The sequence below is a fragment of the Nyctibius grandis genome, chromosome 3, assembly GCF_013368605.1.
Source record: "Nyctibius grandis isolate bNycGra1 chromosome 3, bNycGra1.pri, whole genome shotgun sequence".
NCBI lineage: Eukaryota > Metazoa > Chordata > Aves > Nyctibiiformes > Nyctibiidae > Nyctibius > Nyctibius grandis.
The window spans coordinates 102,974,301-102,988,271 of record NC_090660.1 but is presented as its reverse complement, the minus strand read 5'-3'; the positions used below and the strand labels follow the sequence as shown (position 1 = coordinate 102,988,271).

At 41.4% G+C, this 13,971-nt stretch overlaps 1 protein-coding gene across 4 annotated transcripts in view; it reads right to left on the bottom strand.

The window, feature by feature from the left end:
• Positions 1-3,177: 3,177 nt before the first annotated feature.
• Positions 3,178-13,971, bottom strand: part of NSMCE2 (NSE2 (MMS21) homolog, SMC5-SMC6 complex SUMO ligase) — a 132,699-nt gene continuing 121,905 nt past the window's right edge. For all 4 annotated transcript variants that reach the window (XM_068396679.1, XM_068396678.1, XM_068396680.1 and 1 more), the window contains 3 exons: positions 7,568-7,662; positions 7,140-7,246; positions 3,178-3,555 (listed from right to left, as the gene is read on the bottom strand). In XM_068396679.1, the coding sequence (XP_068252780.1) occupies positions 3,396-3,555; positions 7,140-7,246; positions 7,568-7,662 (362 nt within the window). In that variant the 3' untranslated portion in view covers positions 3,178-3,395. The remainder of the gene's footprint in view (positions 3,556-7,139; positions 7,247-7,567; positions 7,663-13,971) is intronic.

The window sequence follows — 13,971 nt, the reverse complement described above, 5'->3', positions numbered from 1 at the left end:
ATGATATCTTATAGCCAAAACAGATTAAGATTTGAAGGTTTAACTGCTGTTGAGTTTCCACTTCTGTGAATCATACAGATCAGCTTATTCATCACTTATTTTTATTCTTTAACTCTTTCAAGCTATTTCTATCCAGAGCGGAGTTTACGGGGGACAAGAGACACATGGGAACAGAGAGGTCACAACTGCATAACAAACCCCAGACTTTGCAAATGAAAGAGCAAAGATCTGTCAGTAACTACAGCTACCCCCACGATCAGTAGTGGTTTATAACTTCCATCAGGTCAGCTGACAGGCACAGAAGCCTTCCCTAGTTGCCAAGGCTAGTCTGTCCTTCCACCTTGTAAAGTGCCAGCTGCAATACATGCTGATGACCAAGCCTGTAATATTTAAATTTCGGAAGGAAAATTTCTTGTAAGAACCACCAACAAGAGAGAACCAGCCATGAAAAATCAACAGGATGGCTCAAATTCCAGGTTCAGAGAAAAAAAAAAATCACTCATCGTACTAGGATTCCTTGGATGTTATGATATAGTTTAAATTCAGAAACGCCAAACACTTTGGGGAAAACTTCATTGACTTCAGTAAATACAGGCAGTTTTCTCTAGCAGTTGAACCTATGTGGCACATCACTGATTTTGATGGGACCCATTTAAGTACTCTCATCAGCAATCCTAACATAAGTGCAGGAAGTATTTGTCTTTTTCTGGATAACATGGCTGTGGCTGTACATGAAAGGAGGTATCTCTGATGATAAAAGAAAGAAACCTACCTCTATTAAATACACATGCCTCTTCACCTCATATGTGATTGTTATTAAAGCCAAGCAGGTCAGTGCTGCCAAAAGTCAGTCCATTTCTTTCAGCTGAAGACTGAGAAGGTTTTCAGAATTTAGGCTGCACTTGCACTTGCTGTTCGGGCTCTCTGATTCTCTGCTGCTGCCTAGCTCAGGCTAGCGAAGGAGGGAAGGAAGATCATGTATTTTGAGGCAGGAACGTGAACATTCAGAAATACCTTTCCACTTAGAGTAGCAGTAAGTCAGTGCTTGACTATTTGTTCTCATTTACAGTGTTGCTTCAGTTTTGTTTGTTTTTTCTCCCAGCTGCATCATCTTAAGCAGGCAGTTCACGCTATTACCTGTGGATTAGCTAACACAGATTGAGTGCAGCTTCCACTATGGCTCTCAGCCCTGCTATGGGTCAAGCCTCTCTCTTTAACGTATGACAACAAGGTGTAACCAAGACAGCAATCTCCCTTATAGCATTACTCATTGGAACAGGAGGGTAATGACCATATCAGGAACTGTAGCGATCTAAGGGTATGCTGGTACAAACACCACACGTAGCAAACCAAACCTGCTGCCACCAGTTTGTCGGTACGAATTAATCTGGGTATAATTTAGTATTACAGAATCACAGAATCACAGAATGTTAGGGATTGGAAGGGACCTCGAAAGATCGTCTAGTCCAATCCCCCTGCCGGAGCAGGATTGCCTAGACCATATCACACAGGAACGCGTATTTATAACGTTATGTGTTATTGGAAGGCACACTCAAGCACCCAGACACCTACACGAACTAAACTTGAGGTGCAGCACTGCGGCCATGTGAAATGTACGTACGTCTTTGCATCTGAAAGCTTGGGAGACTGATTACCACTGGGGATTGAATTAGATCCATGAGGACAACATTAATGCACCCGTCAGAAACCGCAGAGATTGTTTAACACAAGTTTCTGTTTCTGAGCTTTCTGCTTATAAGTGGCACTGGAGTAAATTTAACCACAAACTTAAAGACAAAACAAAAAGCTATTCCCCACCCCCCCCTTTTTTTTTGACAAATGCTATAGTTAACATCCTCCCTTGTGGTATTTAACTGAAAATTGCTGACCCATCTTAAAAACCATAGGTTTGAGACCTGAGAAGTCTTAAAAGGGACCTGATTTTTACACATAAAAATACCACCAAGTACCTGCTGCTAACTGCCCCCCAGTCTCTTTCAGCTGTTTCAGCTGGGCTTCCACACACAGAAGCACTCATGATCACTGCTCAGTTTTGAAAAGACGGACCTTTGGGGTTAGACCACATTATGAAAATTACCCATCTAATTCCCATGAAGTGTTTTGAACACAAAAGCTCAGTGCAAATAACAGTGGTTCAGTTCCCTTTTTTAGCTATGAAATCAGCTTGCAGATTAATATTCTTCAATTACAAAATAACAATTTCAGTTTGAAGTGGTTTGCACTCTGAAGTGCAATTGGGGTTAATAATGGTCTACGAAAGGAAAGCTGTTAGCAAACAGTAGCCCAGAGTGAAAAGCTTAGCATTTAGGTACCTTAGCTACATTTTACACTAAATGTCAGATTGTAAATTCAGAAAAATGATCTAGGAGAATACCATTTAACCTGCTAAGGATCCCAAAGCTCAAAGAAACCTATATTTTCTCCTTCACATATGCTAAGAGATAATTGCCATCTGACCACCAAGGCAGCTCTTTTTACCTATGGCCATTTCTAATTCATATAGGTAGTGTCTTATCTGTTAAATGTGTTCAGATCAATTTAGGTAATAAATATGGTGTGTCACAAAGTTTAAGTCCTTTTTTGGACCTCTGCTCAAATGCATAGACAGCTGAAGCTTACATAAAATGAGATTAACTGCTTTTCAGTTCAAGGCATATGGTTACGATGTATTTGTATTACCTACAAATTAGTTGTTTGAATAAATTTGTAAATAATTATAGTCTCCTAACCTATAGTATTAAGGTAAAGCCCCCTGGGACTTCCAAACGCAAAAAGCCTGAAATAAAAGCTTCTGAATCTCAAAAGAGAAGTGTAGGTTAGGGCAGAGTGTTCAATAATTATAAGAACGAGGCCAAGATCCTCAGAGGTGAGTAGTAATTTTGTGTGTCCACACACAAGGTACAGATGTGCAGCCCTTCCTGCAAATTAAGCTCTATTAAAGATTCTTGAGGTTTGTATTAAAACACAGACGTGCTCCCAAGCAGGGTACATGACTTGGGTAAATCCTTGGTCAGAGTGCCCTACTCCGAGTATTCCCAGCAGTTACAGAGGCAGTAACAGAACTATCTGCAATACTGAGCAAAGCACTCGCTGTTTCATGCCGGCAGAATGTGCATCTCTAATACGCTGAAAAAATTAGCACAGTGACAAGGAAGGTTAAATGCTGCAAAACACATTTTATTTAACAAATGCAAGCTTTTAGAATTTCAGGAAGGTTAAAAAAAACAAGTTAAACTGGAATTCCTCATATTCGGCAGTTTAAGAAATGCTTTCAGTTACAGCTGAGACCTTCAACTTTGCCTATAAATGAAACACTTTAAATAACAATCGGTTACACAACCTACTTACAATCAGCAGCTTATCTCACAAGACCTCTAACAACAAATTTTCTTTGTGGCATCAGCGTATCCAGCTGACTTCTCCAGTGTTGACCAGCTTTGTTTTTTCTGACTGTCAATCGCTCTTTTAAGTGCTTCATCTGGCACAAGATCTGATCCTTTGACATTAGCATGGCTACAGCCAATTTTAGGGCATCTGTTAAAACGAAAAGAGAGACTCCATTAAATCGGAAGAATTGTATTTGTCAGATACAGGCTTTTACATAACACCTGCTGGTTTATTGTATTTATCTGGGATTCACTCTCTCTGTCAGTTCCTTGTTACCTCTTTTCACCAGCTCTCTGTGGGGAAGAATAAATCCATTTATCTAAACTGGTGGGAATCAACAGCTGAAAAAAGGAACGAACACAGCGAGAGACGGAGCCTCGCACCTGTAGATCACTCTCTTGCTTCACGTACACAAGCTGCCTGCATCAGTAATGATACTAGCATTGCATGGACATCTTTCTGTGTTGCTTTCTCTCTTTGCAGTCCTCTGCAAACTGCAGGTTACTACCTCTTACCTTATTAATCTGCAGTGGAGAAGTATAATCTTCATTGATAGATAAATAGGGAAATTAATTTCTAGGGAAATATAGATAAAAGAGAATGAGACTTGCAAAGGCTGACTGGTGAATCAGTGGACTATCTAGTTGGTGTAAAAATTTACCTGGCCTTTTATGAACTGAGAAAGCACAGAAAGGAGAGATGGGGTCAAATTAACAGCCTCTAAATGATAATCAAATACAAAATGTCTTGCAACTACTTGAAACAGCCACATAAAGACAGCGGGGTGAAAGATATTCAGGGACCAAAGGTCATTTTCCTTTGGCAGTGGCCCAAACATGCACAGATGGTACCTGTAGTCAGAAGTAACACTTTTCCTCAATTTTTCCTCTACGAGGAGTAACTTTTGTTTGAGGCACTGAACTTATTTACACTCAGTACTCATAGCTGGTACTCCAGATTTGTCCACAGCTTACTGTGTTTGTCATGGATAAGTCACTTAATTGCTCTGTGCCTCAGTCTTCCCATTTATCACCTTACAGAGCAATAGCTCGCCAGATTAATGAATAACAGGTGCTCAGAAAGCTTCCCACGTTTCCTGTAAGCGTAAAGTATTAGTATGTCCTTCCAGGCAGTGGAAAATCGTGAGCAAACTGAGACACGTAAGAGTTGCCTACAGGAGTCCGTGGCAAGTCTATCAGCACAAAGCCGGTGGCAGGGCGTACATCAGCCGAGGAGCTGACGCTCAGCCAGCGCGCTGCCAAGTGCACCGAAGGGATCCCGTGGATTCAAACCGGAAAGTACGTGTGAGGCAACAGCCACTTCTGTAACTCCAGAGTGAGCTTTGATTTCAGAGTCAGGGTAGAGAGGATCCCCCTAACCACGACTCTGCTCGATCAAGGTACCTACTGCCACTTGAATATTGCTGGCAGGAGCGCAGGCAAGTAGCAACCCCATGAGAACGAGGTACTCAAATGGGGAACTTGTTGCATGAACTGGCCTGTCTCCCCACCACTGCAGACTATGGTTTTTCAAAACTGACTGCATTTTCACGAGAAAGGTTAAATTTACAGCAGGTCAGTGAGACTGGGCAGAGAAAACCAAGCAGTCTTTCTTAACTTAGTTACAGAGAAGCCGAGTTATTGCAGTGCTTGTGCTTTTCTAGCATACTGGAATAACTACTGTAAAAATGGTAAGGTTGCAAGCTAAAAAGCTCAAAATTAAGAACTGTCAGGATTCAGACAGCACAAATAACTTCAGTTTGGGTATAAGGTAGCTTTTAAAGCTAGGTGCTGTACAGCTTACATAATTTATTTTTTCCTTTATATTTTCTCGAAGTCTTTAATTTCTTAAAAGGTAAAATAAAAATGCAATCAATCATGTGACCTTCTTAGTTTCTCAGCAGCGCCGAAACTTTTGATGCACCACAACAGTCTCTACTACCATGACATTTTCCTGATAGATTTAACAACACAGAGAATTATTTAGATATGAACATCCTAAATTCAGTTCCACATTGCAGAAAGTATTTTTGTCGTGGTTTGGGGTTGCTGAGCACATGCTTCCTAGCCTGTCCCTGTCCTTATCCTCCAGAACACTCCCTTTCTTCTCTCCAACTCATGAGCTATTTCCCAACTCCCATTCTTTTTTTCCATCTGAGTTTCTGTCCATCCATGTTGCTGGTTTTATTATTCCTGATATATTGCACCCACTCCACTTTTGTTCCCTAGACCTCATAACACAGGCAAGGTACTTCTGTCTTGTTCTTCAAGCTGTCTTGATACTAAAGTAGTGGCTGCACATCCCAATCGATGCTTGATTCCATAGCAGTGCTCTCCTGTAGCCAGGAAGGAGTGTGGAATAAAAAGTCCCTCTCACTCACCTTTGTATCCCCATGGTGGAGTATGTAGATAGCAGCCCTTCAGTACCTGAAGGGGGCCTACAGGAAAGCGGGAGAGGGGCTTTTTACAAGGGCAAGTAGTGACAGGATGAGGGGGAATGGCTTTAAACTGAAAGAGGGTAGATTTAGATTAGATATCAGGAATAAATTCTTTGCTGTGAGGGTGGTGAGACACTGGAACAGGTTGCCCAGAGAAGCTGTGGCTGCCGCCTCCCTGGCAGTGTTCAAGGCCAGGTTGGATGAGGCTTTGAGCAACCTGGTCTAGTGGAAAGGTGTCCCTGCCTGTGGCAGGGGGGTTGGAACTGGATGATCTTTAAGGTCCCTTCCAACCCAAACCATTCTGTGATTCTATGATTCTAACAGCAACGGACAGAGGAAGTAAGCTGCCTGTGGCATTATCTTTGGGGATATCAGGTTGCTAGTCTCTGACAGATCTTCCTCAGCATATGCAAACTGCACATTTATTAAAAAGTCCACAACTGGTAAGTTTCCATGAGGTCATCAACCCCAAAGCATGAGGCTCTAGCATATATGGTGTAAAAACAAATGTGAAATTAATGATGAAATTATATGCACTCTAAACTTGCTCTAAAAAGTGTTTCAGCCCCTTTTCTTCACTCCTTTTTTTTTTAAATCAAAACCATCCTAAATTTGAAACTTATCGAGGAAAATTTCAGGTTTAAAAATTCAGCTGTTACATCGTTTCATTCAAAAAAATATGTCCTGTGTGGAAAGTGGCAGGCTGCTTTGATAATATGAAGTAAGAATTGTTTAATTGCATCGTAATAGGAACTGCACAATCCTGTCTGCTCATTCTTAAAGCTCTGTCTGATCATTCTCTGTACTACCTAGAAAGTTGTGTTTTAACATTTCTCACTTTAACACTCATTTAAGTGTTTTAATATTTCTCAGTTGTATCGGAATATAACTGCAAAAGAGGGTGCAGAGAGCAGATGTTTATTTTTTTTTTCATTAACTTCAGGGCTTGCTAAATAAGCAGTGGAAGAAAAACGAGCAACCATGTTTTAGGAAGCTGAAATTTCTCTTTGTTGTTCATTGCTATACGAAATCTCTTTGCTTCTGCTGTGCAGGTACCATGAGTAGCTGTAACTTCCCCACACACTTCCTGAATATCTCCTTACACATTGTTTTTATTAAAAAGAAAAGCTCCTTCACACGTACAGTACTAATGAGGAGACTGAGACTTGGGCAGATGCTGAAGTATTACTTCCTGCAGCCTTGCCAAGCCAAATACATTTCCTAGAACAAGTGGAGTAAAATTCCACTTACACAGCAAAGCAAATAGCTTTTCCACACATTCTTGTTAGCTTACCGGACTTCTTTCTTTTGCTGCTTTCGAGTCTGGATAATTTTTAGAATGGCTTCTTCTTCATAACTATGTCCACAGACTTTGTTTCGAACTGGCCTCTTCATTTCCATCTGTAATCAATAAGGTGCGATTTAAAGGAACTGATAATGCCCACGAAAATGCTTCTTATGAGATTTTATGTAAAACAGCAGGAAGTGTGTTTGCCATTCAAACATGGCATTCCACTCGAATTACGGGGTCAGGTCCTGCACCGTAAACTGCATTCCTACTTACCTGGGTTTTTTTTCCCAAGTAATGTTGCTCTTCTCTGATAATGCTTGTAATTTATACTGCCTGATTTTTAACAAGTATTGCAGATTTGTAATAAACAATCCAATGAAGAATATGAAATAACTATTTCCCAAGTGATTATAGTAGCTGTGATAGCATACCTGTGTAATGGGACAAATAAAGTTCATCTGACTCTGAGTCACGGCTATATCTTCATCGATTTGTTCAATGGCCTCATCATCTGATTGATGACAAACTATAATGGGAAACAAAACAATTTTGATTTAATATTTAATATAGATAGCCAATACTTAAAATAAGCAAATAAAATCTGGCATTTGCCAAGTATTATCTCACAGTGATATCTAAGATGCCACAACATACTTCTGTACCACTCTCTGAACATGATACTGCAAAAATACTGTACTATAGTATCTGTCTCTGTTAGAAAATGTGGATTTTTAAATGGTAACCACTTTTTTTTGGTGTGTGTTTGTGTGGCTATTTATAGCCAATGCTGGAAGGGAAGGCTGGGAAGGAAAGCAAGCTGGCCTGAATATATAGAAAGCCTTTGGTATTCTCCATTCAAGTTCACCAAAAATGAGTAACATGCAGACGAGTCCCCAAAATCTAACAAAGGATGAGGTGGAGCTTTTGCAGATTTGGCAGTCCTACCCTCAAGATTAGTTCGTGTTTGAATGTCATAAGTGGGCTTGCTATATAGCCTGTATACACAGTATATACTTTAAAAGGAATCTGTACTATTTGTCGTAATGCATCATTCGTAAAGTGATACAGCTGTATTTTAACAAGACAATAATTAGTGAAAAACAAAAGCCAAGAAAGCGTTATTTGAGATGGACAATAGAAACATTATTGAAGTAACCTTAAGGAGGAGGGGCAGAATGAAATACTGCAGTCTCCCAGAAAACACCCCATGGTCCAATGCCAGGGAACGAGGGGCAGACAAATGAGAAGAAATCCACCCTGAGCGAGAGAAGATGCAGGTCCTCACCTTTACCAGAAGTAGAAGGCAAGGTGTAAGCAACTCTGCATACCCAGGGGCACGCCAGCTCGGGGTTCTGTGCAGAAACTAATTAGCCAGAGTCAAAAGCTGAGACACAGGAGCAGCTAAGGAGGATATATATTGCTAAGTATAACCTTAATAAATGTATACATGTTGGTTTATCTTTTCTTCATTTTACCTGTTATTGTGAACCTAGGCTTTTAGTTGAATGCATGGGTTTATCTTTAACTCTTATCTGGTAATAATAGCAAACTTAACACCTGCCATAACTTTCCATTCCTTTGGGGCAGTTCTGCAATGTTTTTGCAGCAGTGCCCTGGGGTGTTGTCCTCAAGGTGTCCCAAGCTGAACACATTCTTCTCTCTAGCTGCACAAGCTGGTTTGCAATGTAGCAACACAGGGCTGAAATCCTTCAGCGACCTGTGTTGGCTTTGACTGCCAAGGGGGCAATGAGAAACACAAGTGAACACTGAGGGTTTAGAGTTACTTCTCGATTTGCCTTCTACGAAGCCTCAGCCTTGGTTCCCTTTGCTGCTATTGCACTCTATCAGCCAATCTTTGCATCTTTGCATCCCTGGTATTCAGTCTTCCACATCTGTTAAGGACCAGCGTTTCCTAACTTATGGTCAGTCCTGCATGCCTGTGTAATACCATCACCTTCCGGATGATAACAGCAGACATCACTCTTGGAGCAATCACACTCTCTCACACCCAGTCTAGACTGAGCACGCTGCCATGTGAGCCAGCGCATCTCTGGTTGTGGTACTCCTGGCATCGGTATTGCAGCCATCGCACCACCACAGCACCTCTTGGTATGCTGGATTTATTTGCATATTTTTCCTTCCTCCTTAATAGAGCTTGCCCTTCTCTCCATTCCAATATACCAAGAGTTTTCCAAGCATTCAGGAATGTTTCTGACCCAGGTACTCCTGCAAATACTTAGGCAATACTCAGGCAAGCATCAAGGGTATTTCTGTTTCTGCTACTAAGGCCTCATTCAATCAAGAGGGTGTGGATGCAGGGGCAAAAGGAGCTCAAATGTCCAACGTCAATAAGAATTTTAAGGCTTTCATCTCCAAGAATATTAATGTACCTTTATCTGATACTGACCCCTTAACACAAGTAAACACTTGCAAATCAGAAGGAAAAAGTGGGCACAATTTAACTGTAAACACCAAAACTGCAATGGTACAGACATCAGAAAAAGACTTGCATCAGTTACCAGTTTTCATAAAAGAAAACCTGTCACATATTATTCTTGGATTGCTCATATACAAGGTTTATTCTATCATAAGCACATAGTATTTTGAAGAAAACACAACTTTTTTGGGAAAAAGTGTTTTTTTTAAATGAAGCTTTTGAAATACAAAGTAATGAGTGAAATCCCACTGAGGCAGCAAGGCAAAACAATATTGCAAATATTGGTAGGTGCCAGCTTTGGCATGGGCGGTTTCTTTAAATAACATACCGATTTTTTTCCTATGAGTAATGCCAACAAAGAACAAGAGATGCAGAATTTCCTTAAATTCATGTATCTGCAAATTTTTACATACTGCATCTCTAATCTTTCCTGATGAAAACATCTGGAAACTCACATTTTTCTATGTTGTACTTTGTTTCAATTCATGAACTTGTCATGTAGTACCAGCGCATCACGTTGGTCAATGAAGTCAGATCGCAGCAGTACTAGCAAGATCTAGGACAGGTGATTGTTTACAAAGGATGATTTTTTTTTTTGTATCAATATGTAGATGCCAAGGAAGGTGGTTAAAGTTTTAAAATGTAGGGCTTGTGACTGTGATTTTACTTCTAAAGCTCAGCACGCCAAGTTAGGTACGTAAGTGGCCTCTTCTGGAAGAGTGTTCACCTCGTGCAGCACCTTCTGACTTTGCTAAGTAGTCACCACTTCACTCATCACTTCTGCATGTGCTTACTTAGGTACCGACACAAGAATTTAGGAGACTATGTTGAAGCATCCAAGTTTGAAAATACGCTCAAGCTTGGGTACTGGTGCTTGAGTCTCCCCTGAAGGCCTCAGGTCTCTAAATCATGTGAGCTAAATCACAGGCTGGGTTTACCTCTTTCACATACTGGCTTTGGAGGTGATTTAGATGCCTCATGTTCAATGGTTGAAATTCCCACTCCTTGAAGGTGGGATATATTAATCTTCCTGGATTCAAATCACCCTCTTGCTGCAAGCTTATCTTAAACACTTCAGGTTGCACTTCATTTGCAATTATTTTTGTATATACAGTCTACAAGAGTAGGGCCCTGGTTTCAAGAGGTTATCACAGCACAAATGAATAATTATTTAAAATATTTCCTTTTCATAAGCAGCTCATATTTTTTAAAATAAATATGCAAGACTGGGATGATGCAAGTGATACCTCAAACATGTCAATAGCAAATTAGCATAAATCAGATAAACTACCCACAGATTTGTTGTTATTGCTTGATGTTCTAGATTACAGGAGGAGAGAGGAAATAACTTTTTTCAATTACAGTAAATTTTGCAGACATTACGTGAGACACGCCTACATCCCGAACCAGTCAGTAAGATGCTCTAAAGCGTAGATCTATACCTGTAAACTCATATTGGAATATGTTTTTATTAAGGTCAAAGGGATTTTTTACCAGATGGAATGTATAAAAGTTTGGAGGATCTAACTTGCAGGTCTGACTATTCTACAGAAAGAAGAAATAAAAACACCAGATCGTACGTATTTCAGCTAAGTCAGGTTACATTTTTGTAAAACTGAGTTTTCCTTGCAAAATAAAACCAGATGCAGAAAACACTAAGTTATTGTTCCTGAAATTCAGATGTTGCCTTGAGTAACAGAAGTACATAGATCTATTTTGGTAGTCTGAGAGATTACATTTTAAGAGCCTTAAGAGTTTCTAGTTTTCCATTCCAGCCAATTGAAGCCTGTTATGAGTATTAGTAACACATATTCTATCTGGCTATCTCAGCAATGATGTTTACAGCTAATTAGTGCCCACTGTTGTAATAAAACTGCATTCTCATAAAGGTATCTATTTTTGGTAACACATCATAATGAATTTTGCAACTGCCAACCGTTTTTTACTTATTCAATTTTAATTAAAAGCTGGTAGTACTTTATATCTCTATCACTTTCATCTCTTGATAAAAACGTGACTAATATGCCTTAGCTCAGTTTTTACCTACTCTGCTGAGAGAGACTGAGAACTTTTAAGCCAACTTTTAAAAATAAGAAAACCATAGTGTGGAGACATTCACTGCTATATTATGGATTATATTAAGCGTGGGTCGTATACATATTAAAAAAGCATGAGAGGAAAGATCCTCTCCGTTGTCATTGTCACTTCTATGACAGACAGACTGCTGTCTGCTCACCGCTTCCAGTGCCAACAATGTCCTCTACCCAATTCCTCTTTCTCTAATCTGGCCCTGAGTGAGTACGTGTTGCAATGTAAACTTAATTGATTTCTTTCCTTTCGTGCTGCGCTGTTTTGCCTTCTCACCTGCCATCAGTCAGACACTAAGCCCGGAAACCAAAGGGTAACGTTAAGCATGCAGGATTGAGTCTTTGTAAGCCTGAGCCACTAGACAGACAAGGTCTTGGCTCCCAAGAGGGTCTATTGTACTGCTGACTCAATAGAAATAACAGCAACTCATCCAGGCTGGGAAAAATCCTGTCTCCGAGAGGTCCAAGAAAAACATGAATGTTATGAGGGTAAGTCAAATGCCAAGTGTTCCTGCCAGCAGGACACAGAAAATAATGAAAGGTGGGGGAGGTGAAGGACATCATCACATCCAAGAGTTGTATTCGAAGAGCCAGAAACAGTCTGGGGCACTGCTAGCGTGGGGTGAGGAAGGTCCAAGGACAAGTCTAAATGAGGGAATGAGCCCAAACACTGCTTTCCACGAAACACACTGCTGAGACCACCATGGGTAATACTTAAGAGTGGGTCAGCATGCCCATTAGTGCTCTGAATTTGGATTATCCTTCAGGTGTGGAGAAGCAGACCAGAACAACTGCCCAGTGTCCTGCCCCCGGGAGGGATCTGCAGTAAATTCGCAGATGACACTAAGTTGGGTGGGAGTGTTGATCTGCCTGAGGGTAGGAAGGCCCTACAGAGGGATCTGGACAGGTTAGATAGATGGGCCGAGACCAATGGCATGAAGTTCAACAAGAACAAGTGCCGGGTCCTACACTTTGGTCACAACAACCCTACACAGCACTACAGGCTGGGGGAGGAGTGGTTGGAAAGTGGCCCGGTGGAAAAGGACCTGGGGGTATTGGCGGACAGCTGGCTGAACATGAGCCAGCAGTGTGCCCAGGTGACCAAGAAGGCCAGCAGCATCCTGGCATGTATCAGGAGCAGTGTGGCCAGCAGGATTAGGGAAGTAATTGTCCCCCTGTGCTCAGCACTGGTGAGGCCACACCTCGAGTACTGTGTCCAGTTCTGGGCCCCTCACTTCAAGAAAGACATTGAGGTGCTGGAGCAAGTCCAGAGAAGGGCAACCAAGCTGGTGAAGGGTCTGGAGGGTATGTCCTGTGAGGAGCAGCTGGGGGAACTGCGGTTGTTTAGCCTGGAGAAGAGGAGGCTGAGGGGAGACCTTATCACTCTCCACGACTACCTGAAAGGAGGTTGTAGTGAGGCAGGGGTTGGCCTCTTCTCCCAGGCAACTAGCAACAGGACTAGAGGGCACAGCCTCAGGCTGCACCAGGGGAGGTTCAGGTTACACATTAGGAAAAATTTCTTCACAGAAAGGGTTATTAGGCATTGGAATGGGCAACCCAGGGAGGTGGTGGAGTCACCATCCCTGGAGGTGTTTAAGAGAAGACTAGAGGTGGCACTTAGTGCCATGGTCTCGTTGACACAGTGGTGTTAGGTCAAAGGTTGGACTCAATGATCCCAGAGGTCTCTTCCAACCTAGCTGATTCTGTGATTCTGTAAATGCTGTAGGAGGAGTGAAAGAAGAGGGGAAGCACAGAGTAATACCTTCCTGGCAAACTTTCCCAGTCTCTAGCAATTTGTGGCCAAGGACTTCCTGAGTCAGAGGTAGTATCTTTGTACTTAATAAGCCCTGGAGTTTTCCTCCAATGAATTTGTCTAAACTTGGAAAGGGGAATTTGGGCCTGGACTTTTCAGCTTGATTAGAGACAGTTATCTTTGCTAGAAAGGTTAGCAACAGTTTAATTTTCCTTGAAACTTACCGCAGAAGCTGCAGGTTACAGTTTAATTTGATTTTTAAGAGGGAAAATAAGGTGTGCAAGCTACAGCTGCAGTCAAGCAGTTCAAAGGCTTTCTGCTTTTGCCAGAGGCATGCGATACAGTTTAATTTGCCAACCAAGCCAAACTAGGCTTTGCATTAAAGTACATTACAATTTGATTACTTGCTTGTGTTGCAATACACAAGTTGATCTAAGGAAGGTGGCCTCTAACATGTTGCTCCAGATTGCAATTGCACATTTACTTGCTCCTGCCCAGGCCAAGCAATTTGCTGGTAATTTACTGACAAGTCCCTTGTATGTGCCCTGTTTTACACAT